Source organism: Schistocerca americana, chromosome 9 (genome assembly GCF_021461395.2).
Source record: "Schistocerca americana isolate TAMUIC-IGC-003095 chromosome 9, iqSchAmer2.1, whole genome shotgun sequence".
In the NCBI taxonomy this organism is placed as follows: Eukaryota; Metazoa; Arthropoda; class Insecta; order Orthoptera; family Acrididae; genus Schistocerca; species Schistocerca americana.
Window position 1 is genome coordinate 187,593,896 of NC_060127.1, and position 27,452 is coordinate 187,621,347.

The 27,452-nt window shown below is 42.1% G+C and overlaps 2 protein-coding genes across 2 annotated transcripts in view; one reads left to right on the top strand and one right to left on the bottom strand.

Moving 5' to 3' along the window:
• The window catches only part of LOC124551117 (ATP-binding cassette sub-family B member 10, mitochondrial-like), a 115,649-nt gene extending 112,198 nt beyond the window's left edge, over positions 1-3,451 (bottom strand). Inside the window, exons 1-2 of the mRNA XM_047126064.1 lie at positions 2,832-3,451; positions 2,354-2,560 (exon numbers count right to left, since the gene is read on the bottom strand). Of these exons, the coding sequence (XP_046982020.1) occupies positions 2,354-2,560; positions 2,832-3,207 (583 nt within the window). The 5' untranslated portion in view covers positions 3,208-3,451. The remainder of the gene's footprint in view (positions 1-2,353; positions 2,561-2,831) is intronic.
• A 92-nt stretch (positions 3,452-3,543) lies between these two features.
• LOC124551227 (putative ATP-dependent RNA helicase DHX57) overlaps positions 3,544-27,452 on the top strand; it is a 239,536-nt gene continuing 215,627 nt past the window's right edge. The window contains exons 1-4 of the mRNA XM_047126220.1: positions 3,544-3,755; positions 15,829-15,946; positions 16,698-16,876; positions 22,182-22,497. Coding sequence (XP_046982176.1) covers positions 3,661-3,755; positions 15,829-15,946; positions 16,698-16,876; positions 22,182-22,497 — 708 coding nt within the window. The 5' untranslated portion in view covers positions 3,544-3,660. The remainder of the gene's footprint in view (positions 3,756-15,828; positions 15,947-16,697; positions 16,877-22,181; positions 22,498-27,452) is intronic.

The following is a 27,452-nucleotide window of genomic DNA, read 5'->3' on the forward strand; positions in this document are numbered from 1 at the left end:
AATCACCCGTCCCTGGGCCTGGCCTGTACCAGGGGTACACGCGAACTCTACCTGTCAACCTGGGGCTGGGAATTATGCGTTAGCCAGTCAACTGTTACGTGTCAGAAGCATGGGCCAACCTTCAGGAGCCTACAGGGAGGAAGACGAAAAAGAGGTATCTCAAACACAAAAGCAGAGGAACGAGAGAAGGGAAACAAAGAAAGGGCAACAGAGTGAAAAAACAAGGGTGAGACTGCTCTTATGTCAGTGACAGTCAATGCAGAATGTTCCCAATAACATCGTAGACAAGTGAGGGAGAAAAACAGCGAGTGGATAGACATGCAGCACAGAAGGGAAAAAATGCTGCACAGGCTAGGGGCCTGTGGCAGCCAAGCACGAACCTGCCAAAGAGTGGCAAGCCCCCTGTGGGGACAACTGCGGGAAATTGGGAGTTTGTGGGAGGGGACAAGATAAATATAACAGTAAAAGAAAAAACACACAAAATGATGAACAAAAAAAATAATCACAAAAAAACATATCTACAGGAATCGGACAATTCCCTTGACCTATATAGGTCAACCGCAGCTGATAATACCAAAATCCCAACACCTACAGCAAAAACTACGGAAATTGGAATCAGACATTTCCCTTGACCACAGCCGACGATACCAAAACACCAATACCTACACATAAAACTACAAAAATTGGAATCGGTCATTTTCCTTGATTTTTATAGGTCAACCACAACTATTGATACGAAAAAACCAACACCTACAACTACGAAAAACAAAATCAAAACCACAATACCTCAAAAATTCAGATCCCTACGTAGATTAAAACACATTCAATACACAATAAATACACAGAACATTACAACTTGAGGGGGGGGGGGGGGGAGGGAGAATTACCACCAACAAATACAAGACGATACCTACAAATACAACCCTCTCATAAACTCCGCACCACAACGACGTCACACACAACATCCTTACATCATAGGTCAAAGCAGATGGGTGGAATCTGACACTTTCGTTGACCCATCCTCTGCTGTTCCGTATCTACATAAACGATTTTGGAGACATTCTGAGCAGCCTTCTTAGGTTGTTTACAGGCCATGTTGTCGTTTACCAGAAGATCAAAAATTGCAAAATGATTTGGAAATCATATCTGTATGGTGCAAAACTTGGCAACTAGCCATACACAACAAAATATGTGAGGTCATCCACGTGAGTGCTAAAAGGAACTCATTAAACTTCGCTTACACGATAAATCAATCAAATCTAAAGGCCGTAAATTAAACTTTATATATAGGAATTACAATTAGGGACAACTTAAATTGGAAACAAAACATGGAAAATGTTGTGGCGAAAGTGAATCAAAGACTGTGCGATTTATTGGCAGAACACACAGAAAATGCAACAGATCTACTAAAGAGGCTGCCTACACTATGCCTGCCTATCATCTTTTGGAGTACTACTGTGGTGTATGGGATCCTTACCTGATAGCATTAACAGAGTACACTGAGATGGTTCAAAGGTAGCAGCATGTTTTGTAATATCGAGAAATAGGGGTGGTCATGATACAGGATTTGGCATGTTCACCATTAAAACAAAGCATTTCTCATTGCAGCAGGATCTTCTCACGAAGTTTCAATCACCACTTTCTCCTCTCAATGCAGAAATATTTTGTTGATGCTGACCTACACAGGGAGAAATGATCATCATAACAAAATGAGAGAAATCTGAGCACACACAGAAAGCTATAGCCGTTCTTTTTTTTCTGCGCACATCATTGCTCAAGAATGGAGTAATAGAAAATTGTTGTTAAGGTGATTCGATGAACTGTCCACCAGGCACTTAAATGTGATATGCAAAATATCCATGTGAATGTAGATGAACTTCAAACAGAAACAGAAACAGACAAAGAGAGAGAGAGAGAGAGAGAGAGAGAGAGAGAGAGAGAGAGTGTCCGCGCGTACGCCTGCCTGTCTCAGTGTAAATAAAACATAACATAAACATATATCACATAGAACATTTATTACAATGTGTACTGACTTGTTTCATGCCACAGCACAAATTGCAGTTCTGATCAATGTAACATGCAAAATTAACTACGTAGCCTCACAGCGTTTAATTTCCTGCCGAATGTTTTTGGAAGTGAGAAAGCTAAAAATAAAGTGCAACCTGGAAATTCCATTTAGGATATAGGACACGTAGATGAGAAAATCGCAGTATAAAGAGCTCTGTAACTGTAAGAATAATACAAGAAAAGCTTTATCATTATCAAGATGTGATTATATTACGTACACATATTTCCAAGCTGTGCATTTTCTATAATTTCACTTACACAGTCACAATCATACTAAATAACATACCTGATACTGCCATTAGGTACACACGGCCAAAGTTGCAGAGACCACCAATCAGAAACACCCCTAGCAACATTAATGACATCCTCTTGAGATTCTCTGTTGATTGCTGTGGGTCTGAATCTTTGCTGTATATTACGTCAATAACTTTCCCCAAGCAGAAAGGTACTGCCATTGTTATTGTGCTTGAGATGGCAAGGAGACATATGGCACCTGGTGACATAAGTCTTATCTTCAACACCATATGCAACTATATATAATATGAAGAGTTTTTCGTGTTTTTACAGGGCATACTGCTATAAAAGAATGTAGAAGGATAACTAAATTTTGTGTCAAATTGTATGTGCATAATTAAAGTAACAGAAAACACAGAACTTAAATAAGTAAGAGTTGTTATACACCTAATTACATATTGTTGTAATGTGCTGGGAAAAGATAAGAATCTGTACTTGAGTTTCCAGTTCTCAAACAAATCTGCGCTTACCGGCTAATGTCCACCGTTCAGGTTTTGCCAGAGACAACAATCTTTTCAATTCAGATGCTTTTGGCATTACAAAGGAACTTGTCTGTTCCTGTTTGGTTCTTGATACTAGTTTGCTTTTTCTTGACTGCAATACTGATTTATATCGAACAGAATTCGAGAAAATGTTTCGAAATTTTACAGTTAATTTTGATGACTGCGGAATTCTGGGCGAAATTACTACGAAACGAACAGGCTGTTGCATGCCTGTGGAGTAACTACACAGAAAATGTGTGTTGCATGACAATTTCGATCTTACAGCCTGCATAATGAATGCATAATTTCTGTCTAAATGCCTACACCGGCCGACAACTTCTGATAATTTTCCTTGAAAATACATGTTGACTAATAAATATCGCTATTAGACTGAAATCTTACGGCACATCTACTTTGTTGTTCATCACATATAACAATTTCTATTTTACCACAACAGTCCACAACGCATCTTTCTCTTGCTGTTACATATCACACCGCATGCTTGAAAAGTGCTTCATCATTTCCTAAAACGTTTGTTGTGCCCAACACTATCCCGTTTTCAACATGCTCCCGATGACTTTTATCACATAAACACTAGCTATTCACTTGTTACTTGGTTCGTGTGTTTCCGCTGGGTTGGCACCCCGACATACGAAAGTATATTGTTCTGAAACAGAAGACAGAAGTGGACAGAAGATATCAGTGTGGTGCACTAGTGGTATTGTTGGGTATTGGGAACACGTCTGTTGCCGTCACGCATGGAAGATACTTACGTTAGTTAATAAATGTATTAATAACAAATAGATTTTCAACTAAAATGACGGACAAAAATGTTACTGATGACACGCAAGCGAGTCAGTATGACGAATATGATGATCGTCCAAGTACAAAACCAGAGCGATTTTCCAGCAGGTAGGCCTTATACATAACATTTGAGTCTAAATATACAAATGGTAATTAAAACGCCTGTTATATCATAAACCAAGAAATTATGTTCTGGATGTTCCCAATGAAATATAAATGATTCTTATTGGGTAGTTATGAAGTTCATCGTTTGGAGATAATGGTACGGGATTGTGCAATACAATAAAGCCGCAACATCTTTCTCTCTCTCTCTCTCTCTCTCTCTCTCTCTCTCTCTCTCTCTCTTTTTGTAGTAACTAAAGATATTGGGTTTCGCATCAGGTTTTATATTCCTAGAAAAGAATGAAATGCACAACTGTAAAACTGCTTCACACTGCCCATGGTAACAAAATATCTAACAGAAAGCAGAAGTGTTTTTGTAATGCAAAATAACAACGTCATTGATACTAGGAATTCGTGAAGTAATTGTGGAATAGAAACAAATAGTCAGTTACAAATCTGTAGATAACCAACAAGTAGCTGTCATTTTGCTGAACAGTGTGAAACCGGAGGGGTGGTATTGGTAGGTCCAATGTTTCTCTTGGTTTATGCACATAGTGTAAAAATTTGTTTTTTGTCGTGCATTAGAATCATGAGCATCATCTGTTATGTGCAACAAGCTTAAAAATTCAATTGGATATTTCTTAATTGCCATAAAGTCAGTCTCGCATGGAATTCCCTTTTTTAAAGTTAGTAGGTTATAAACTACCCCTGACATTGAATATGGAATACACAGATGTAGATATGTACCTTATTGGAGCTGCCATTTTTGGTGCTTAGGAAGTGATAAATGACAGAAAAAAATCCTAGGATGAAGATGTGATCATTCCCAGACTGTTTAAATGTGTTGTGCTAAAAAAAGGAAGAAAAAAGAGAGAGAGAGAGAGATAAGTTTGGAATCTAAATTTATTCATTTTCAGCTTAATTCTATTACTTATAAGGAGAAGACTTGTAACAGTTTTCCTCGCATAATTAAAATATGATTGTTGTTGTGCTAGTTCACAGATTTGAAAATCTTAGCCATTGATGAATTTAATGCTTATTTAAGGCTGTTGCTGTTGCATCCTACCCAAGGATAGAGCCAACTAAAATTTTTATGATTGTTTTGAATGGTGTGGCAGCTCATACATTAATTTTTCATGTATGTTAACTTTAGTAACAGTTTTATGCAATTCAGTAACACACTACGGCCTTGGGCATGTTATCTTACGCAAGTTGGGATTACAGCCTCCATGCATGTGTCCCTTGTCCTTTCTCCTTGGTAAAATTCACTGAAATGCCGTGTGTATGATATGTTTGATAAACAAGACAATCTAGATTGTGTTCAACTGTTATTACTGATTTTGGCCAAATTAGGCCACCTTCTGATTTAAGATAAAAACACAGAACTACTGCAGCCTGGCAGAGTGTCCATAAACCTACCTTCAGACTACTCTCAAATAGTGTGCGGGAAAAGTGGATCTTCAGTCTTTTTGTATGAGCTCTAATTTCCCTTATCTTACTACAGTGATCATCTCTCCACATGTAGGTTGGCAACAACAAAATATTTTCGCATTCAGAGGAAAATATTGGTTTTGAAATTTTGTAAAGAGATCTTGTCACAACAAATAAATCACCTTTGTTTTAATGATTGCCACTCAACTCACATATCATATCCATGGCGCTCTTTCCCCACTATTTTGCAATTTTAAAAAATAAGCTGCCCTTCTTTGAACATCTTAAATGTTCCCCGCCAGACCAGTCTGCCAAGGATCAGATATCATGCAGCAATACTCCAGAAGAGAATGGACAACTGTAATGTAGGCAGTCCATTTTGTAGACCTGTTGCATCTTCTAAGTATACTGCCAATAAAACCCAGTTTTTGGTTTGCCTACTACACAACATTATCTGTGTGATCGTTCCAGTTTAATTTGTTAGTAATTGCAATTGCTAGATGTTTAGTTGACAGAATTTAGATTTGTAGGATTTATTGTGTAACCAAAATTTAACCGATTCTTTATAGTATTCATCTGGATTTTCATTATGGAAATACAGAAGTGTCCGATCCCGCCCGTCTGCTTTGACCCATGATGCCACAAATATGGCGGAAATGACGACAAACCACGATTCCAATATGGCGCACATAAAGTCGGCACGTACACATCATGAGAACGAAAATACATCGAAAAACAAACACACAATTTCCACAAAAAGCCTAATGAGACTAACGGGATAAGCGCGGGAAATTGGGTGTTTTGGGTAGGGGAAAACTAAATATAAACAAATTTAGACCCCCCCCCCCCCATACAAAACCACACAAAACGACGAAAAAAACCAACATCACAAAACTCCCCAAATTCCACTAAACACAATATCATCTGGAATCGGACACTTCCCTTGACCTATATAGCTCAACAGCAGCTCTCGATCCCATAAATTAGGATCAAACACTTCCCTTGGCCTATATAACTCAAAAACATCTCCTGATACCAATATCAACATACACAGCCATACATTGAGATCGAACCCTTCCCTTGACCTGCACACTGTTAAAACATCTCCTGATACCAGTATCAACATACACAGCCATACATTGAGATCGAACCCTTCCCTTGACCTGCACACTGTTAATTTTATCCGTCATATCCATTCCTGAACAAAAACAACAACCGATTAATTGTACTAAAATTACCACACGATGTACAGCGAACAACACTAAATTAACCTTCACACAAAATCGTTTACTCACTGAAACGAATTCCACTAGAAACACAGCCAACACTCGAACAATTCTGGATAATGAGCGAAAGCAAACTGAGCACAATCAACCACAACACAACGACATCTACAGACACGCCACACTCACAAACCAAACTCCGCGCTGTCATGATGTCGCACAAGACGACACCCTTACGTCACGGGTCAAAGCAGACGCGTGGGATCGTACGCTTCTGTCGACCCTTAATTATTTACAGTCAATTACTACATTTTGTACCATACAGGTATCTTGTCTACATCATTATGTCATTATGAAATTGGTTTGATCTGATGAATTTACTATGGTGTAAATTGCTTAGTTGATATGGGGTAAGGGACCAAGCAATGAGGTCATCGGTCCCTAGATTGGAAGGACAGCATCATCTGCAAACAGTCTAAGATGGCTGCTCACATTGTCACTTAAATCATTTATATGGCTTAGGAACAGCAGAGGACCTACAACATTACCTTGGATGACTCCAGATACAACTTCTATTTTGCTCAATGACTCGGTTACCATGAGCTGCGACGTTCCTGACAGGAAATCATGAATCCCGTCGCACACCTGAGATGATACTCCGTAGGTGCTTTGATTAAAAATCTTTCATGAGAAAAAGGTATCAACAGCTCTCTGAAAACCTAGAAATATGGACTAAATTTGAAATCTCCTGTTAATAGCACTCATTGCCTGGTGTGAATAGAGAACTAGTTATGTTTCATAACAATGATATTTTCTGATTCCATGCTGTGTATCAGTAGATCATTTTCTTCGAGGGAATTCACAATATTTGTACACAGGATATGCTTCAAAATGCTACTGCAAATCAACATCAGCAATGTGGATATGTCAATCAGTGGATTACTCTTGCTTCCTCTTTGATGTAGGTCAGTAGATTACTCCCGCTACCTCTTTGGTATAGGTGTGACGTGTGCAACTTTAGTCTTTAAGTAGAAATCTTCCTTCGAGCAAGTGGTTGTATATGATTGCTAAGTATAGAGCTATTATATCAGTGTAATGTGAAAGGAACTGAATTGGTATACGATCTTGCCCTCATCAAGTGATTTATGCTGCTTTGCCACACCAATGAGATCTACTCCTGAGTTACATTGGCAACTATTCACGATTCAAATTCAGGAATATTCACTTGGCCATCTTCAGTGGCCATGTGAATAATGGGAAAGTCCCTTTTGCTGAAATGTGGAACATAAAGTCTCCTGTTGTTGTTGTGGTCTTCCGTCCTGAGACTGGTTTGATGCAGCTCTCCATGCTACTCTATCCTGTGCAAGCTTCTCCGTCTCCTAGTACTTACTGCAACCTACATCCTTCTGAATCTGCTTAGTGTATTCATCTCTTGCTCTCCCTCTACATATTTGACTATGGTCTCCTATGTATCTTTTATTTTATTTACACGTCAAGTTCTGTAGGACCAAATTGAGGAGCAAATCTCAGAGGCCATGGAACGTGCCAGTACATGAAATTACAACATAAAAGTATTGACAAATAAAAATAAATGTTTATGAAACTGAAAAAAAGTCAGTCCACAAGTTTAAGTAAACATAATCAACACTGCAACAAGAATCAGCTTACTTTTTCAAGGAACTCTGTGACAGAATAGAAGGTGGGCGTGACCCATGAGGAAACTCTTCAGTTTCGATTTAAAAGCGCATGGATTACTGCTAAGATTTTTGAATTCAAGTGATAGCTTATTGAAAATGGATGCAGCAGTATACTGCACACCTTTCTGCACAAGAGTTACGGAAGTCTGATCCAAATGCAGGTTTGATTAACTGAGTTAAAGCTTCTTACTCCTGGGAATAAGCTAATATTGTTAAACAAGAAATGACAGTAAGGAATATACTGTATATATTGAGAGAACAGTGTCAAAATACCCAGACTCGTGAACAGGGGTCGACAAGAGGTTCATGGACTTACACCACTTTTTGCCCAAACTGCCCGTTTCTGAGCCAAAAATATCCTTTTAGAATGGGAAGAGTTTTGTGCAAAAATGGTGCATTAAACAGGATCTGAGAGTTAGTCCTAAGAAGACTATTGTGCTAAAGTCCTTCGATGAAAATCTACCTGTGAAGGGGATAGTGAAACATCTAGGGGTAACCTTGGATGAGAAGCTAACTTGGACGTCTCACATTAAGGGCATCTGCTCCAAGGCACAAAGTACTCTAGTGAGTACTAGGAGGGCTTGTGGCAAAAACTGTGGCCCAAGCCCAAGGGGTATGCACTGGATATACACCACAGTGGTTAGACCTAGGATTTCCTATGGGGCCGTAGTGTGGTGGAAGAAGGTAGAACAACAGGTTGCTGCTAAGGTGCAGAGATTGCCCTGCTTAGCCATAATGGGTTGAATTAGCAGCACACCAACCACTGGAATGGAAGCCATGCTGGATATGTCTCCACTTCAACTTTGTGTCAAGATCGAGGCAGCAGCTGGGGCACACAGACTTAAAACTGGCAAAAACTGGGTCTCATTCGGATATCCAGAATCACACACTAACATAGTGAGTGAGGTAAATATAGGAATGGCGGGGGAATGTCTGCTGACTGTATAACAGCTCCCAACTGCTTCGACTTACAACATAATAATTGCAAGTAGGGAGCAGTGGGAAAAAACAGTTCGACACCATACGGGGGACATCATTTGGTTCACCGATGGGTCAAAAACAGACAAAGGCATTGGGGCAGGGGTGTACGGGGTTCAGCCAAGACTGGAGAGCATCATCTCTCTAGGAAAACTGGCCTCTGTATTCCAAACCGAAATTACTGCAATGAGGGCATGTGTGGAGGAGAATATGTGTAGGTGCTACAATGACTGTAGCATCTACATCTATTCAGACAGCCAGGCAGCCCTGAAATCATTGGCAGCTCCTGAAACAAGTTATAAGATTGTTGCAGATTGCCACAAGGCTCCGGTGGAGCTAGGGGGAAGGTATAGGGTAAACCTAGTGTGGGTCCCTGGCCACTCAGGGATCTGTGGCAATGAACAAGGCGATAGATTGGCTAGGGTGGGGCAACAACTCCATTTATTGGACCAGAACCTGTCCTAACAATCACCAAGGCTATGATCAAATTAGAACTACAGAACTGGCTTAGGAAACAGCGTGTAGGGTATTGGACCGAGGTCGATTAACAAAAACATGGTAAGGTAATGATGCCCAAGCCATGTTTTAAAAGCAGCTCTGTAATCCTGGGATTGAACAGGAAAGAGATCAAACTTGACTGGACTGATGACCGGCCATGGGAACTTCAAAAAACACATACACACAATGGGATAATGGAAGAGGACCCTAAATGTAGGATCTTTGATGAGGGTGAAGAAAATGCATCACACCTAATCTTCAAATGCATGGCATTGGAGAGTAAACGACACAGAATCTTCAGGACCACTAGACCTGAAGAAATTGTGTCTAACAAAAAACTGGTAGAGGGACTCCTTGCACTATTTAAGGATACTGGTTGGCTTTACTAGCTATACAGTGAGCGATACCGCACAGTAAACCTAGTTTCGGTGCGGCCAGTGGCGGATCAGACCTAAGCTGTTTTAGCTTCCCTATTAAAGTCAATCAATCAGTGGGAAGAGTTACCCCAGAATATAATACCATACCACATAAGCGAATGAAAATAAGCGAAGTAGACTAATTTTCGTGTGGAACGATCACTCGCTTCAGATACCGTTCAAATAGTAAAAATGGCAGCATTAAGTCTTTAAACAAGATCTTGAACATGTGCTTTCCATGGCAATTTACGATCTATTTGAACACCTAGAAATTTGAACTGTTCAGTTTTACTAATCATATGCCCATTCACTGAAGTTAAAAGGTCAGGTTTCGTTGACTTGTGTGTTAGAAACTGTAAAAACTGAGTCTTATGTTGCACATGAAATCCTTTGCTACAAACCTAGTGTCATCAGCAAAGAGAAATATTTTAGAGTTACCTATAATACTAGAGGGCATATCATTTATATAAATAAGGAACAGGAGTGACCCCAACACTGATCCCTGGGGCACCCCTCCACTTGACCGTACTCCGCTCAGACTCCACATCACATCCATTCTCAACACTGTGAATAATGACCTTTTGCTGTCTGTTGCTAAAGTAAGAGGTGAACCAATTGTGAGATACTCCCCGTATTCCGAAATGGTCCAACTCCTGGAGCAATATTTTGTAATCAACACAAACAAACACCTTAGTTAAATGGAAAAAAATATGCCTTGCATTCGAAACCTTTTGTTTAACCCATCCAGTACCTCACAGAGAGATCAGTAAACTGCAAACTGATTTTATATTGTCAACCTTGTGCTGCTGACCAGACACTTCCTTCACAACTGACCACATGGTTTTAATTTCATCCTGTGAATAAGCTATTCTGTTTGCATGTCACATACTCTTTTGCCTTCCTAATAACATTTTAAGCATCTCACACTACTGTTTGTAAAGGGCTACTGCAGCTTGATTGTGACTACTTCTAACACGTTTATATAATTCCTGTTTTGTTCTACATGATATCGTTATCCCACTAGTCAGCCACCCAGGCTGCCTATTTCTGCTAGTAGACCATTTAGAACATTCTAATGGAAAGCAAATCTCAAAGAGCATGAGAAATTTATATTTATCATCTATGTTATCGACACTATGAACATCCTGCCACTCTTGCTCCTTCACAAGGTTTAAAAAAAACTCTCTATTGCTGTTGGCTTAACTTTCGTACATTGTTTGTAATTACATGTGACATTTGTTTGAGTACAAAAGCCTTTTAGTACTAAAATTTGTGCATCATGGTCTGAGAGGCCATTCGCGCTTTTACTGACAGAATGCACATCTAGTTGTGGAAATGGAAATGCCGTGTGACTAGGGCCTCCTGACGGGTAGACCATTCACCTAGTGCAAGTCTGTAGAGTTAATGCCATTTCGGCAACTTGCGTGTCGATGGGGATGATATGACGATGATAAGGACAACATGACACCCAGTCCCGGAGTGGAGAAAATCTCCCACCCAGCCGGGAATCGAACCCGAGCCGTTAGGTTGGACATTCTGTTGCGCTGACTGCTCAGCTACCAGGAGTGGACATCTAGTAATGAAGAATGAGTAAAACTATTGTCTATGGCTGTGCAACTGTTTCCCTGCACCCTAGTTGGGAAAAACACGGTCTGCATCAGATCATATGTATTAGGAGATCTACCAACATCCTTTTTGTTACACCATCATGCACAAAATTTATATTGAAGTCACCCCATATAACTAATTTCTGGTAATTCCTACAAAGTGAATCAAGAGCCCTCTCTAGCTTGAGCAGAAATGCTTTGAAATCAGAGTTAGGGGACCTATAAACAACAACAATTAGAAGTTTAGTTTCACTAAATTCAACTGCCCCGGCACAGAATTCTAGTATCTGTTCAGTGCAGTGCCGTGATACGTCTATGGACTCGAGTGGAATACAGTTTTTTACGTACATAGCCACTCCCCCACCCCGCACGAACTCCTTGAAAAACAGCCAGCTAATCTGTATCCTGGTAAAGGAAGCCTCTGAACTGTCAAATTATTTAAGTGTGCTCCGACATACCAATAATTTCAGACTCAACATCTGTAAGCAGTTCACTAACTTTATTTCTAATACCTCTTGTATTTTGATAAAATATGCTAATTCCTTCTCTACTTGGAAACAAGACATACTCTGAAGGTGAGCCCGTAGAGAGACATCCTTTAAGCACGTATACCTATCAGCTGACTTCAATCTAAAAAAGGTGCACCTCTAACACCATCTACTACAGGAATTTTTCCATGAGTGATCCCACTGCCACCAGGAAAGTGTGTTGGGACCCTTGATGTTCATGTTGTATATTAATGACCTTGTGAACAATACGTATAGTAACCTCAGATTTTTTGCTGGTGATGCAGTTACCTATAATGAAGCACTGTTTTAAAGAAGCTGCATAGATATTCAGTCTGGTCTTAATAAGATTTCAAAGTGGTCCAAAGATTGGAAACTTGCTTTAAATTTTCAGAAATGTAAAACTATGTACTCAAAAAACGAAGAAACGTTGTAGCCTATGACCATAATATCAATTAGTCACTGTGGGCATCAACCAATTCATACAAATATGTGTGTGTAACACTTTTTAGGGACACGAAATGGAATGACCACGTATAATCAGTCATGGGTAAAGCAGGTGGTAGACTTCGGTTTATTGGTAGGATATTGGGGAAGTGCAATCAATCTACATAGGAGATTGCATACAAATCACTTGTGTGTCTGGTTCTAGGATATTGCTAAAGTGTGTGGAACCCATACCAGATAGAACTAACTGGTGATATTGAATATACAGGGTGGTTCATTGATACTGACTGGGCCAAATATCTTACGAAATAAGCATCAAACGAAAAAACTACAAAAAACAAAACTCGTTTAGCTTGAAGGGGGAAACCAGATGGCACTATGGTTGGCCCGCTAGATGGCGCTGCCGTAGGTCAAACGGATATCAGCTGCGTTTTTTAAAATGGGAACGCCCCCCATTTTTTATTACATTTTCGTGTAGTGTGTAAAGAAATATGAATGTTTTAGTTGGACCACTTTTTTCGCTTTGTGGTAGATGGTGCTGTAATAGTCACAAACGTATAAGTACGCGGTATCACGTAACATTCCGTCAGTGCGGACGGTATTTGCTCCGTGATACATTACCTGCGTTAAAATGCACTATTTACCAATTGCGGAAAAGGTCGATATCGTGTTGATGTATGGCTGTTGTGATGAAAATGCCCAACGGGTGTGTGCTACATATGCTGCTCAGTATCCTGGACGACATCATCCAAGTGTCCGGACCGTTCGCTGGATAGTTACGTTATTTAAGGAAACGGGAAGTTTCCAGAATGAAATTTTCACTCTGCAGCGCACACTCTGCTGCAGAGTGAAATTGCCATTCTGGAAACATCCCCTAGGCTGTGGCTAAGCCCTGTCTCCGTAATATACTTTCTTTCAGGAGTGCTAGTTCTGCAAGGTTCGCAGGAGAGCTTCTGTAAAGTTGGGAAGGTAGGAGACGAGGTACTGGCAGAAGTGAAGCTGTGAGGACGAGGCGCGAGCCGTTCTTGGGTAGCTCAGTTGGTAGAGCACGTACCTGCGAAAGGCAGAGGTCCCGAGTTCGAGTCTCAGTCCGGCACACAGTTTTAATTTGCCAGGAAGTGTTCAGCCACATATGAAACGCCAACTACGACCTGCAACAAATGATGATGCCCAAGTAGGTGTTTTAGCTGCTGTCGCAGCTAATCCGCACACCAGTAGCAGACAAATTGCGCGAGATTTGAGAATCTCAAAACTGTAGGTGTTGAGAATGCTATGTCAACATCAACTGCTCCCATACCATATTTCTGTGCACCAGGAATTGCATGGTGATGACTTTAAATGTCATGTACATTTCTGCCCAAGAGAAATTACGGTACGATGACAGATCTTTTTGCACGCGTTTTATTTAGCGACAAAGCGTCATTCACCAACGGCAGTAACGTAAACCGGCATAATATGCACTATTGGGCAACGGAAAATCCACAATGGCTGCGACAAGTGGAACATCAGTGACCTTGGCAGGTTAATGTATGGTGCGGCGTTATGGGAGGAAGGCTAATTGGCCCCCATTTTACCGATGGCAATCTAAATGATGCAATGTATGTTGATTTCCTGCGTAATGTTCTACCAATGTTACTACAAGATGTTTCACTGCATGACAGAATGACGATGTACTTCCAACATGATGGATGTCCGGCACATAGCTCGCGTGCGGTTGAAGCGGTATTGAATAGCATATTTCATGACAGGTGGATTGGTCGTCGAAGCATGATACCATATCCCGCACGTTCACTGGATCAGACATCCCCAGATTTCTTTCTGTGGGGAAAGTGGAAGGATATTTGCTTTCGTGGTCCACCGACAACGCGTGACAACATGCGTCAATGCATGTGCGAACATTACAGAAGGCGAACTACTCGCTGTTGTGAGGAATGTCATTACACGTATTGCCAAATGCATTGATGTTGACATACATTATTTTGAGCATTTATTGCATTAATGTGGTATTTACAAGTAATCACGCTGCAACAGTATGCATTCGCAGAAATAAGTTCACAAAGGTACATGTATCACATTGGAACAACCGGAATAAAATGTTCAAACGTACGTGTGTTGTGTATTTTAATTTAAAAAACCTACCTGTTACCAACTGTTCCTCTAAAATTGTGAGCCATATCTTTGTGACTATTACAGTGCCATCTATCCCAAAGCGAAAAAAGTGGTCCAACTAAAACATTCATATTTCTTTACATACTACACGAATATGTAATAAAAAATGGGAGTTCTTATTTTTAAAAAACACAGTTGATATCCGTTTGACCTATGGCAGCGCCATCTAGCTGGCCAACCATAGCACCATCTGGTTTTCCCCATTCAAGCTAGACAAGTTTCGTTCTTTGTAGTTTTTTCGTTTGATGCTTATTTCGTGAGATATTTGGCCCAGTCATGATCAATGGACCACCCTGTATACAGAGGTGTGCATAAATGGTCACAGGTTTGTTTAATTGTGGGAAAGTGTCACAGAGATATTAAAGGAACTGAACTGAAAGACTCTTGAAGATAGGTGTAAACTATCCTGAGAATGTCTGTTAACAAAGTTTCAAGAACCAGCTTTAAATGATGATTCTAGGAATATACTACAGCCCCCTATGGGGTATTACTTGTATGGGGGTCGTGAAGGTAAGATTAGAATAATTACTGCACACACAGAGGCAGTCAATCAATCATTCTTCCCGTACTCCATATGTGAATGGAATGAATGAACAGGAAGAAATCCTAATAACTGGTATAATGTGACACACCCTCTGCCATGCACTTCAGTCGTTTGCAGAGCATAGATGTAGATGCAGAGTGTAGTCAAATTAAATCAAACAATGTTGAGGAAAGTAGACCTGGAGGTGCCATACTAAAAATGGATTTTTGCTGTCTAGGCATTTGGGAAGGTTGTGGTTCTGTTTTGCCATCCAGATTTAGGTTTCCCACAGTTTCCTGAACAACTTGAGACAAATGTTTGGATGGTTCCTTTCAAAGGAATCTCCCCATCTGAGCGTGTGCTTGGTCTCTAACCATTATGTCTTTGGTGGAATTATAAATCAATCTTCTTCCTTCCTTCATTCCTTTTAACTAACTAGCAATCCTTTTGCTTTGTTCTTCTAATTCAGGTATAGGAATTTTGCTGTTAGGAAGCAGAAGCAACAGTGCTAATGGCAGAGGGTTTCTAGCAATCTGAAATTTCTTTCAATGTCACATTGTTTTAATAGAACCTGTTTTTTGCAGTTCTACTGTTGGAGTTCCCCCCAAATCGACACAGCTTAAGGTGGAAATGCAGACACTGTATCTCGATAGTGAGACTGAGAGTATAGTATTGGAGGCACTCAGGAAGCTGCGTGGTCCGGTATGTCTGTTTTGCACCACTGCTTTTAAAAAATAAACTGTCTCTATGTGAACTACTTATTTAAAGCATTTTACATTTTGTGGACCAAGACAGAATAAAAAGCATTGTATACTTATGGCAGTAAGATGTAGCATATCTTCGATGTTTTGTTTTGTGTTATTATTATTTATTTCTCTCATTGACTGTAATAGTGCCTTTACCTTTCTTACCCCACTTGCCAGCACTGTGCACATATGTAGAACACCTTTCATTAACAGTAATTAATTTTGTTGTAATATTTGTATATGTACTTCATCTGACAATGTTTCTTTAACAGCAGATCCAAGAAATTGTAAGGAAGATATATAAAGTACAAAATGTTCTCTAGGCATTTTCAGTCTGACCGCCCATGTGTAGTTTCAAACATGTTCGAAGTGACTGTCATCATACTTGAAACACTTCTCGTTTTCAAAAAATGCACTTGATACTGTTGATGATTATATCCTGTGTTCTACAACATTCACTTTAAACGCATGGTACTGAAACTTCCTGACAGATTGAAACTGTGTGCTGGTGTAGGACTCAAACCCAGAACTTTACATTTACAGGCTGTGCTCTCACCAAATTCAGTCCCATAGAAGTGAATTTTTTGATTTAAGTTTTGGTCTGGTACACAGTTTTAATCTTCAAAGAAGTTTGAAAGTGGCATACTCCCCACTGCCAAATGAAAGACTCATTCTGTTATCACTGTATTACCGTTTACCTCCCTCAGAACTTCACGCTGCGTGACCAGTCGTCATACCGGGACAAAGGGGGAAGGCTGAGTTGCCAGTATTGGATGGATCGAGGCCAACTCAGAGTTCAAGGTGGCGTCGACTACTCCGCCAGACCGAAGCAAAAGCAAGATGCACAGACTATCGCCAACATTTTTGCTCTGGGAAGACTCGAGGGGTGAGTGTCTTTGATATAAATTGCTGTTGGCTCCATAAATACATGACTGTGAGGAAAATGATTTTTATGCTGTAATGCAGTGTGAAGAATTGTGGCTAGCTGTCTGGCATTGTGGAGGTGGGGAAAAAAGTGGCCAAAAAGGAGGAGGATTGGTCAGAGATGGATGGGTGTGTTGACTGAGGGCATCAAATAAACAGGGGGAAGACAAGAGTGGGGAGGAGATAGGACAGAGGGGGGTGGAAACTGTTGGGTGGAGGGTGTTGGGCAGTATGTTACCACAGGTTCGGGCCGGGATGATTATAGAAGCAGAAATGTGCTGTATCAACACTGTATCAGTGATTCACGCATGACACAGATTTCGTAACTGTGTGGATTGTTGATGTAGTATTTGATCCCCAAATAGTTATATTTATTCCTATTGATCCCACTTCATCCCTCAGCCTGACACACTGTAGTGTTTAGTTTTCCGCACCTGCCCATGCCATGCGAACTTTTGATCTTCAGCCTAATCCAGCTCCCACCCCTCTCCTTTTGCTTATTGCATCCCATACCTTATCATTCCTTTTCTCCTACATTTCTGTACTTTAATGTAATTGTGTGTATTTTTATGCGGTTTCACATAGTTTCATCTATGTTAGTGTATTTTTACATACAGGGTGACATAGAATAACGGGAATGTTTGAAATGAGTAGTGGCAGCCATGTGCAGGTGGCAGCACTGCAGGTTCGTGACGGTTAGTGTGTAAACAGTCTGTCATTTCAGTAATCATAGCTCAGTGGAATGCACAATAGTGTGCGTTAGCCATAAAAATGTTTTATAAAAGCAATGATAGTTTGATAGCAGCACAGAGGGAGTTTTGATGTTTTTATAATTTAGGACGTCATGATGCTGTTCTGTCAAAATGTGATAAAATGTTGGATTAATAACTTTGAGGAGACTGGTCTGCCCTCAAGAAGAAACCAACAGGACAACCAAGAAGTGTGTGTTCTCCAGTGAACATTGATGATCTGTGCAAGTCTGTCTTACGGAGCCCACGGCATTCAATTTTTAAGCAAGCAGCAGTGGTTGGTATGTCCCGGGAGAGTGTTTGCAGAATTCTTCATCTTGATTTAAAATTTCATGTGTACAAACTGCAGACGGTGCAACAATTGAAGGACAAAGATTACCGATTACAAATAGGATTCTATCAACAAATAACAAAAATAAACAATGATAATGGATTTCTAAACAAGTTATGGATGTCAGATGAGGCACATTTTCATCTCACAGTTTTTGTGAATAAACATAACTACCGTTGCTGGGCAAACTCAGATACTTATGACGTTCACGAACACCCTTTACATGCTAGTAAAGTGACAGTAGGGTGCGGCGTTTCATCACACGGGATTATTGAACCCTATTTTTTTGCAAATGAACAGGGAAACACAATAACTCACAATGCCGATCATTTCGTGTAGATGTTACAAACTTTCATTACACCAGCAGTGAACAACTTTCCAAACATTCAAGAAGCCTGGTTTCAACGGGACTGAGCGACATCACACACTGCACGGCAGTCAATGGCATATGTGTCAGAAATGTTTGGCAACCATTTGATCTCACAATTCGATAACATTCCTGGCCTCCTAGATCGCCAGATTTATCAGTTTGTGATTTTTCTTTTTTTTCCCTTGTGGGGCTATCTCAAGAGCAAAGTCTACATGACTTGAACAAGAACCCTGGATGAGTTAAAACAGAGAATTCGGGATGCAATTCACAGTATCCCAGCTGAGATGTTGCAGCGGTCAATGAGGAATCTCAACAGCAGGTTTCACGAATGTATTCGTACAGGAGGATGCCATCTAAAGGACGTAGTGTTTAAAAAAATGATAAATGCCATCAGTGTTTCTTAAATGGCAATGTTGTAAGGTTTCAATTACTGTGAATGCAATTTCTTTCTTTTTTCATCACTTCTAGTTTTATTGGATTGTGGAAATGTTCCTGTTTTTCTGTGACACCCTGTATTTTTGCATATTTTTACATATCTGTGCATATTTTTTTTTTTTGTGTGTGCATGTTTGTGCATGTCTTTACATACTTTTTATTCATTTTTACAAGCCTTGTCACTTACCCAGCTCCTCTCTCTACCATCAACTCTTATTTTGTTCATTTCTGTTTCTTTCCTGTTTTCTTTGCACCATTCCTGCCACAATGCAGCCCTACTCTATCTTTCTGCACCAGTTCTGAAAAGTATCACTTTCCCTGGCTAAAACCCACTCCCACATCCCATTTTTAAAATGCCTCCTAAACCAAGGAATGCCCCCAAACAGCCTAACGGTAAAGATTCCTTTCTCTGTATCCCACCCCTTCCTTTCACAGTGACCTACATCTTTTCAGATTCTTCCCCCACAAACCTGTTACTGCAAAAACACATCTTCATGGCACAGGCATCGTGGAACCACCTCTGATCCCTCCACAACATACTACTACTGTGTAATCCCTACTCCTTTTATTTGATCTCCGACATTTAATCCCTTGCCCTCCAGCAAATGGTGGATTCCAGACACTGCTTCCATAAGTTATTTAACCTGCTGACATCCTATTTCCTCCTTGGGGCACCACTAGCCAGCCCCTATTGTACCCACCTGTTACAGCATCTAAACTTGTGTAGATGACCTTTTCAACTTGCTACATTACCCAAAACTCCCTAACAACTCTCCACCAAATCCACAGTTGAAAGTTTCTGATAACACTGTTGTTAACCATTCCACCAAGACCTTTAGCTCCACAGAAGTTTCAGTCCTATCTAAATGCCTCACCTTTAGCCTTACTCACAATTTTAACCATGCCGAGCTTGTTAAAGACCTACTCTCCTCCTGATCCTTGCAATGGAAACACTTCTTTGCCACCAGTCCCTCCAACCAAAACCACCCCAATTACTTAGAGTGAGCCCTGCCTCTTCCAGTTCATACCACCATCCAACCGTGCCCCCCCCCCCCCCTCGCTCCCACCTAACCATCCGCTGGTCACCTTCCAGGAATTTCTTACCTCCAACTTATCCACACCATCCTTCCCCAGGTCCCTTCTTCACAACACCAACCTTTCAGTAGAAGAAAGAATAGCCATACACAACCTCAAAACAAATCCTGACCTAATCATTGTACCTGCAGACAGAGGTTCAACCACTGCTGTTATGAATTGCAGTGACTACTTGGCCTCCATCGATCATCTGATTACTCCACCTATAAACTTTGCCAGAGTTATCCCATCCCAGAAGTCCAACACAAGCTGCAATCCCCCACTTAAAGCCTTAGGCCCTTACCAGAATGTCTCTCCCGAATCCATTTCCCTCTTCACCCCTACGAAACCCTGCACACCCACCTTCTACATGCTCTCCAAAATCCACAAACGCAACAATTCTGGACGTCCCATTGACTGGTTATTGTGCCCCCACTGAAGGAATTTCAGCCGTCATTGATTAATACCTCCAACCAATTGCCCGCAATCTAGCCACCCACATCAAAGACATCAACCACTTCCTTCACCAACTCTCCCACATCCCCACCCCTTTACTCATCACTGTTGACGCCACCTCCCTATACACTAACATCTCTCGTGCCCATTGTCTTACCGCCATTGAACGCTACTTTTCACAATATCGTTCAGACTCCAAACTCACTACCTCATTTCTCATGCACTTCATTGACTTTATCCTAAACCACAACTACTTCTCCTTCGAAGAAAAGGTGCATAAGCACATCTGTGGCACAGCCGTGAGCATCCACAAGGTCTCCTGCTATACCGACAAAGTCTGGTTCAGGTTCATTGATGATATCTTCGTGACCTGGATTCAGGACCGAGACACCCTATACCCTATCTTTGTTCCTTCACAACTTCAACACCTTCTCTCCCACCCACTTCACACGGTTCTCCTCAACCCAGCATCCTACCTTCAAAGACGTTGACCTCCTCCTCTCTGGTGGCTCCGTCCACACCTCGTTCCACATTAAACCCACAAACCACCAACAGAACCTGTATTTCGACAGGTGTCATTCCTTTCACACCAAAAAGTCTCTCTCTAATAAACAGGCCTAGAAAAAAATGTGCCCAAAGGGGGGAGGGGCAGTTGTTAGGTGATGGGTGATGAACCTGAAACTGGGACAGGCAGGCACAGAGACTGACTTCATTGCTTCTTGTCCGTGCAGCTCTGCTGCAGCCTTGCTCGCAGTTGCCTCACAACACTGAGTCAGGTAGTAGAGCCGTAACTCCCACGGCTGCGTGTGGAGCGAGACCACATTCAGTGTAAGTGGTAGTCTGTTGTGTTGCCCAGGTCAGACCACAGTCCCATGACTGCAGAACAATGCCTGGCATTGGCAGAACCCAATTGCTTAGACCTGGAAGGCCTTCATTTGTACCTCGGACGCTGTGGGTGTATCTCCAGCAGAATGTCATGTTGAGATGGTGGTACAGCACTGGTGGTCTCGGCCAAAGGCCACCCCGCAGCGGTCGTTGGCTTGTAACCTTACTGCATTGATACAGCTGTTTCAAGAGCATGTCGGTGACTCTGTGCCAGACGACAATCTGTAGCCTGTGCTGACAGCCCGGTCGGCTGATCCAGTAGTGTTTATGCAGTAGTCTGGGCCCTGTTAATGTGGACTACTGGATACTTCGGTGCTGTGCTGTCGGAAGGTCCTGAAGGCTGGTTATTGGCCAGAGAGCTGGGTGACTACTAAGGCAGCTGTTTGTATGGTGAAATGATACACAGTTGGCTGCAACTTGCACCTTGAATACGGCACTGAGCTATGGCCTCAGCCCGTACTGTTTGTTAGATAAGGCTGAAAACTTTGCTAGCTTAATGTTGGACAATCTCCCCCCCCCCCCCCCCTCCCCCCCTCCTCTCCATACTTTAGCTCTGCACTTCAATTAGGGTTGTGTCACATAGAGTTTGATCTGGGGAGAAAGGGAGAAAGTAAGTTAGTGGGATGAAAGGGCAGCAACTGCCCAGGATAGGAATATTGCACCAGCAACAGTCAGTTCCTTAGGGATGTAGGTGGGGGATGTGTGCACAGTGCAATGCGATGTTGAGTAGTGGATTCAGGGGGAAGAACAGAGGAAGACTGCGTGGAAAAGTGAAATTGGAATCCCGGGGGAGGGATGGGGTTGGGTGTGGGGCAGGACCTAGCAGTGATGTTTTTTGTTTCAAGAACTTGTGCAATTCATCTCCTCTTCTTCTTCTTCTTCTTCTTCTTCTTCTTCTTCTTCTTCTTCCTCTTCTTTTTTTTCCCTGGTGATATTAATAGGTAGTGTGTTTCATTGCTGTTTGCAGGTATGGCTTTGAGAAGAACCACTGTGTCGAAGCCCTGGAGATCAGCAAGGGGGATGTAGGCGTGGCTCTCGAGCTGCTGCTGTCGCAGTATTTTCAGATGCCGATTACCTTCTCCTCCGACATTGCCTTGCCGTCCAGTGCGACGGGAAAGAGTGAATTAAATTGCGATCCACTATCACCGGAGGATGCGGAGTACATAGTGACGCAGCGTGCCGAGGAAAAGTCTTCGCTCGAATCAATATACGAGGGGAGCTTCAAGGAACGTGTCGTGAATCGTGTGTGGGTGTTGGAACTGCAACTCGACTACTTACATAGGGTGAGCAGCCAGTGCTTTTCACTACTCGTGCATATTTTTTTTATTTTTTTAAAAAAGCTGCCAGTTACCCAGATTGTATGTATGAGGGTACTCATAAAGTTTTAATTATCACCTCAAAAATTAAACCGTGGCTCTGAAACTTGGAACATCTGCTCCTCTTTATGTACTCACCCTTCAATGTGACATATTTCTCCCAATGGCGAATGACTTTTTGGAGATCGACGCATTCCACTTAATAAATCACCTTATCATCATTCCTGAAAATTCTCCCTTTTGAAGGAGATTACTGGGGGAGGAGGGCATTTTTTTTTAATCAAAAGTGACAGTCTGTGTGACAGTGTCCCATGCAGAATGACATGGGCGATTGTAGTGGAACTTGAGCAAAAACACCCCGTGGGGCAGATTCTCCCAGCACCCCCCTCTTGGCAGTCTCGTGCAATGTTTTTGGAGACTTTGGCAGTATGTTTCTGTGACAATTTGACCCTTATGAGTTCATCTGTTAGAATCATATCACAGCAGTGATGGAAAAAACAACCAGTATTACCTCACACAGTGATGTTTGTCTCTTAATCATTTTATGCAGTTGTAAATCCATTGCTTGCCTTGTTATTTTCTTTTGGAGTCGTAGCATTTAACTGTGATGATTAGATGGCTAAAGATGTCATCTGGTTGGCCTGACAGTTGCAGCATTTCCACTTCTGCTTTGATTTGGTGGGCTAGAGCAGTCACAGAACCCGACAGGCAGTGAAATTTCTCATATCCAAAAGGTTGTGTGAGGTGTTGGGTACTTATCTGTGAAAGCTTTTTGCTTTTTCTACTATTGCTTCAATTTTGATAGGCAGGTATCAAGCATAAATCCCTAGACGCTTCGTGCAATTTCAGTATTCCTCTCAAAGACATGGGCTGCCAATATGTTCATCATTCAGACATGGATATTTTGCAAATCATAACTAAGTGCATGGCAGACAGTTCATTGAATCACCTTCACAATACTTTGCTTTTGTTCCACTCTTGTACAGTGTCTGGAAATAACTGACATATCTTTCCTTGCAAGCTTTGATTTCCCTTGTTTTATGATGATGATCATTTCTCTCTATGTAGGTCAGTGTTAACTTTCTGAGGAGAAATTTGGTAATTAAAATTTTGTGAGAAGATCCCTGCCACAGTGAGAAATGCCTTTGTTTTTATAATGTTCACTCCAAATCCTGTATTATGTCTATGACACTCTGTCCCCTGTTTCTCGATAATACAAAATGTGTTGTTTCTCTTTAAACTTTCTCAATATACACTATTAAACCTATCTGGTAAGGATCCCACATCGTGCAGCAGTACTCCAAAAGGGGACACACAAGTGTAGTGTAGGCAGTCCTTTTGTAGATCTGTTGCATCTTCTAAGTGTTCTGCCAATAAAATGCAGTCTTTGGTTTGCCTTCCTCACAACATTTTCTATGTCTTCTTTCTCATTTAAGTTGTTTGTAATTGTAATTCCTAGCTATTTAGTTGAATTTATGGCCTTTAGATTTCACTGCTGTATTGTGTCACCTAAGTTTAACGGAATCCTTGTCGCACTTGTATTGATGACCTCTCACTTTCCATTATTTGGGTTCAATTTCCAATTTTCACACCATACATGTATCTTCCCGAAATCATTTTGCAATTTTGCTTTGATCTTCTTATGACTTCAGTAGACAACAAATGACAGCATGATCTGCAAACAACCTGAGGTGGCTGCTCATATTGTCTCCATTTATATAGGTATGGAACAGCAGAGGTCCTGTAACACCATAAATCACTTCTGTCGGTTTTGGCCAGTTACTTGAACTGTGACCTCTGACAGGCAATCAAGAATCCAGTCTCAAAACTGAGACTGTTCCATAAGCACACAATTTAATTACAAGCCACTTGTGAGGTACAGTGTCAAAAACCTTCTGGAAATCCAGAAATATGGAATCAGTTTGAAATCCCTTGTCAACAGCACTCAACACTTTGTGCAAGCAAAGAACTAGTTGTGTTTCAGAAGAATGATGTTTTCCAAATCCGTGTTGACTGTGTGTCAGTAGACCATTCTCTTTGAGGTAATTCGTAATGTTTCAGTGCAATATAAGTTTCAACATCCTGCTGCATATCGGTGTTAATGATGATGGCCTGTGACTTAGTGGATTACTCCTATTCTTCTTCTTCTTCTTCTTCTTCTGCAGCTCTACAACTCATGACAAGTCTTAGCCTCTTCAACTATCTCCTTCAATTTATCCTGGTCACTTTTAACCATTTTCCAGTTTCTGTAGAGTATCTTCTGTAGGTCTTCTATGACACCGTCCTCCCATCTAGTTTTTGGTCGACCACATTCTCTCTGTCCACCTCTCTTTCCTTGTAATGTCTTTTTGATATTTCTGTATCATTCATCCATGCCATTGTCCAGCCCACCTCACCCCCTGCGGGCCTGGGGGTTAGAATAGGTATTCCTGCCTGCCGTAAAAGGCAACTAAAAGGAGTTCCACATGTTTCGGCCTTTATGTGATGGTCCCCTGTAGGGTTTGACCTCCTTTCTTCAAAATTTTCCCAAAGAGTGAGCCAATTGGGGAAGGGCACCTTACATGGTGCATCGTGTCCATCGTGCATTGAGAACTTTAGTCCACTTTCTCGGCGTCGCACTGCAGCCCCGCCTATTCCTCATCTCTTGGGCGAGGTCACCTTCCTGGGTGCATTTTCCACCATGCACTCTGCAGTGTCGCTTTTTGCGTCGACGATGACCGAGGACTTCTTAGCACCTGATATCCAGCATGGTAGCCAGTCCGTTGCGGTGGGGCCGCCATGTACCCTGTTGGTTGCAGCCCCCAGACCACACAGGGACCGTTCTGCTGATGCCTGCACCATTAATTCCCCACATATGCCAAGGGATAGATGCCCATCCCCCTGGGGCATCGTGACTCCCGGCAATGGCCATCCTGCCCGGTGGCCTTTGCTGCGGCTGGGTGGCGCCCATGGGGAAGGCCCCTGGTTGGAGTGCGTGGCATCAGGGCGGATGACATGTGATGAAGTGTAGTCCATCATCTCTTGCTGGTGGTGAAACACCAGCAGTGTTCATGAGCTCAATTCAGCGCACAGAAGTACAACCCAAAATCATTCTCTTCCCTGGCCACTCTGTGGGAGGTACGTCAGGCTAAGTATGGTAGCGGATCTTATGCACCCCGGTACCTTGTATGTTCGAGAGCTGATGGGGAATATTTCATGACGATGAAGCCTCAGATCTTTGTTTAGCATTTAAAGGACAAGTTTGGGGAAGTGGAGGGCTTGTCCAAAATGAGATCTGGGTAAGTCTTGATCAAAACAGCATCCTCTGCCCAGTCATGGGAGTTACTCGCTTGTGACAAGCTGGGTGATGTTTCTGTAACCATCACGCCCCATAAGAGCTTAAATATGGTCCAGGGTATCATATTATAGAGGGATCTTCTTTTTCAGTCCGACGATGAGCTGCGTGCCAATTTAGGGTGGCGAGGTGTACATTTCGTCCGGCGTGTCCACCGGAATCTGAGGGATAATCAGGTTGCCACTGGTGCCTTCATCTTGGCCTTTGAGGGTGCTACATTGCCCGAGGAGGTCAAGGTGATGGTCTGCCACTGTGATGTAAAGCCCTATATCCCTCCCCCGATGCGATGCTTTTAAGTGCCGGAAGTTCGGCCGTATGTCTTCCCCCTGTACTTCCAGCATCACATGTCGAGATTTCGGATGCCCATCACATACCAATACTCCATGTGCCCCACCTCCCATCTGTGTCAGCTGCGGAGAGCACCATTCACCTTGCTCGCCAGACTGCAGGATTCTCCAGAAAGAAAGGAAAATCATGGAGTACAAGACCCTGGACCAACTGACATACACTGAGGCAAAGAGAAAATTTAAATGCCTGCATCCTGTGCGTATGACATCGTCTTACGCTGCCGCTACAACAGTTGTGGCACCATCAGCTCCGCCAGCCCAGTTCACTTCTCAGAGCCAGAAGACTACACCTGCCATCTTGATGGTAGGGGACATTTCCCTCTCTGTTGCTCCTGCACCACCTACTTCGAGAGAAACACCTCCTCAACCATTGGCGTCGTCCATCTCCACTTCTAAGTGTAAGTCTTCTTTGGCTTCTCTTACTATTAAGGGCTCCCTTGGGTCACTCCCTTCCCAGGTTTCTGCTAGTGGGAAAGACGACACCGCCAGTGGCTGAAGAGCCCAAAAGCAGCTGGTCATAGGGCTTCACGCTCATCCACTGTCCCGGAGACTGAGCCAGTAAAGTCGTCACAACCAGGGAAACCCAAGAAGCAGCAAGAGAAATCCAAAAAGAAAGCCCCTAAGACAAAGGAAATTCCGCTGGCACCCACACCACCGCTACCTACAAGCTCTGAGTCTGAGGATGGGGTGGAGACTTTGGCGTCCGCTATGGACCTAGATCTCGCCAGACCCTCAGACACAATGGATGTGGACTGCTCAGGCAACAATCAGTGGCAGCAGGTGACTCTGAAGCATAAACTGCCTCGTTGAATGTTCCATGCCTTCCCAGTCTCACGATATCGTCCTCTAGTGGAATTGTGTTTTTTTTTTTTTTTTTGTTTTTTTTTTTTTTTTTTTTTTTTCCACTGCCTGGCTGAGCTATGGCAGCTCTTAAGTTTTACACCTGCTGTCTGCATTGTCCTCCAGGAAACCTGGCTCTCGGCAATGCGGACCCCTGCCATCTGCGGCTATAAGGCATTTTACAGGAACTGTAGTGACTATAATCGAGTATCAGGTGGAGTTTGTGTTTATGTTCTAAACTCAGTCTGTAGTGAACCTGTGCCCCTTCAAACCCCTCTGTGGCTGTCAGGAAATAACCGTCTGCAATGTATATCTTCCCTCACATGGTGCAGTACCTGTGAATGTATTAGCTGCACTGATTGATCGACTCCCTAAACCTTTCCTACTTTTGGGAGATTTTA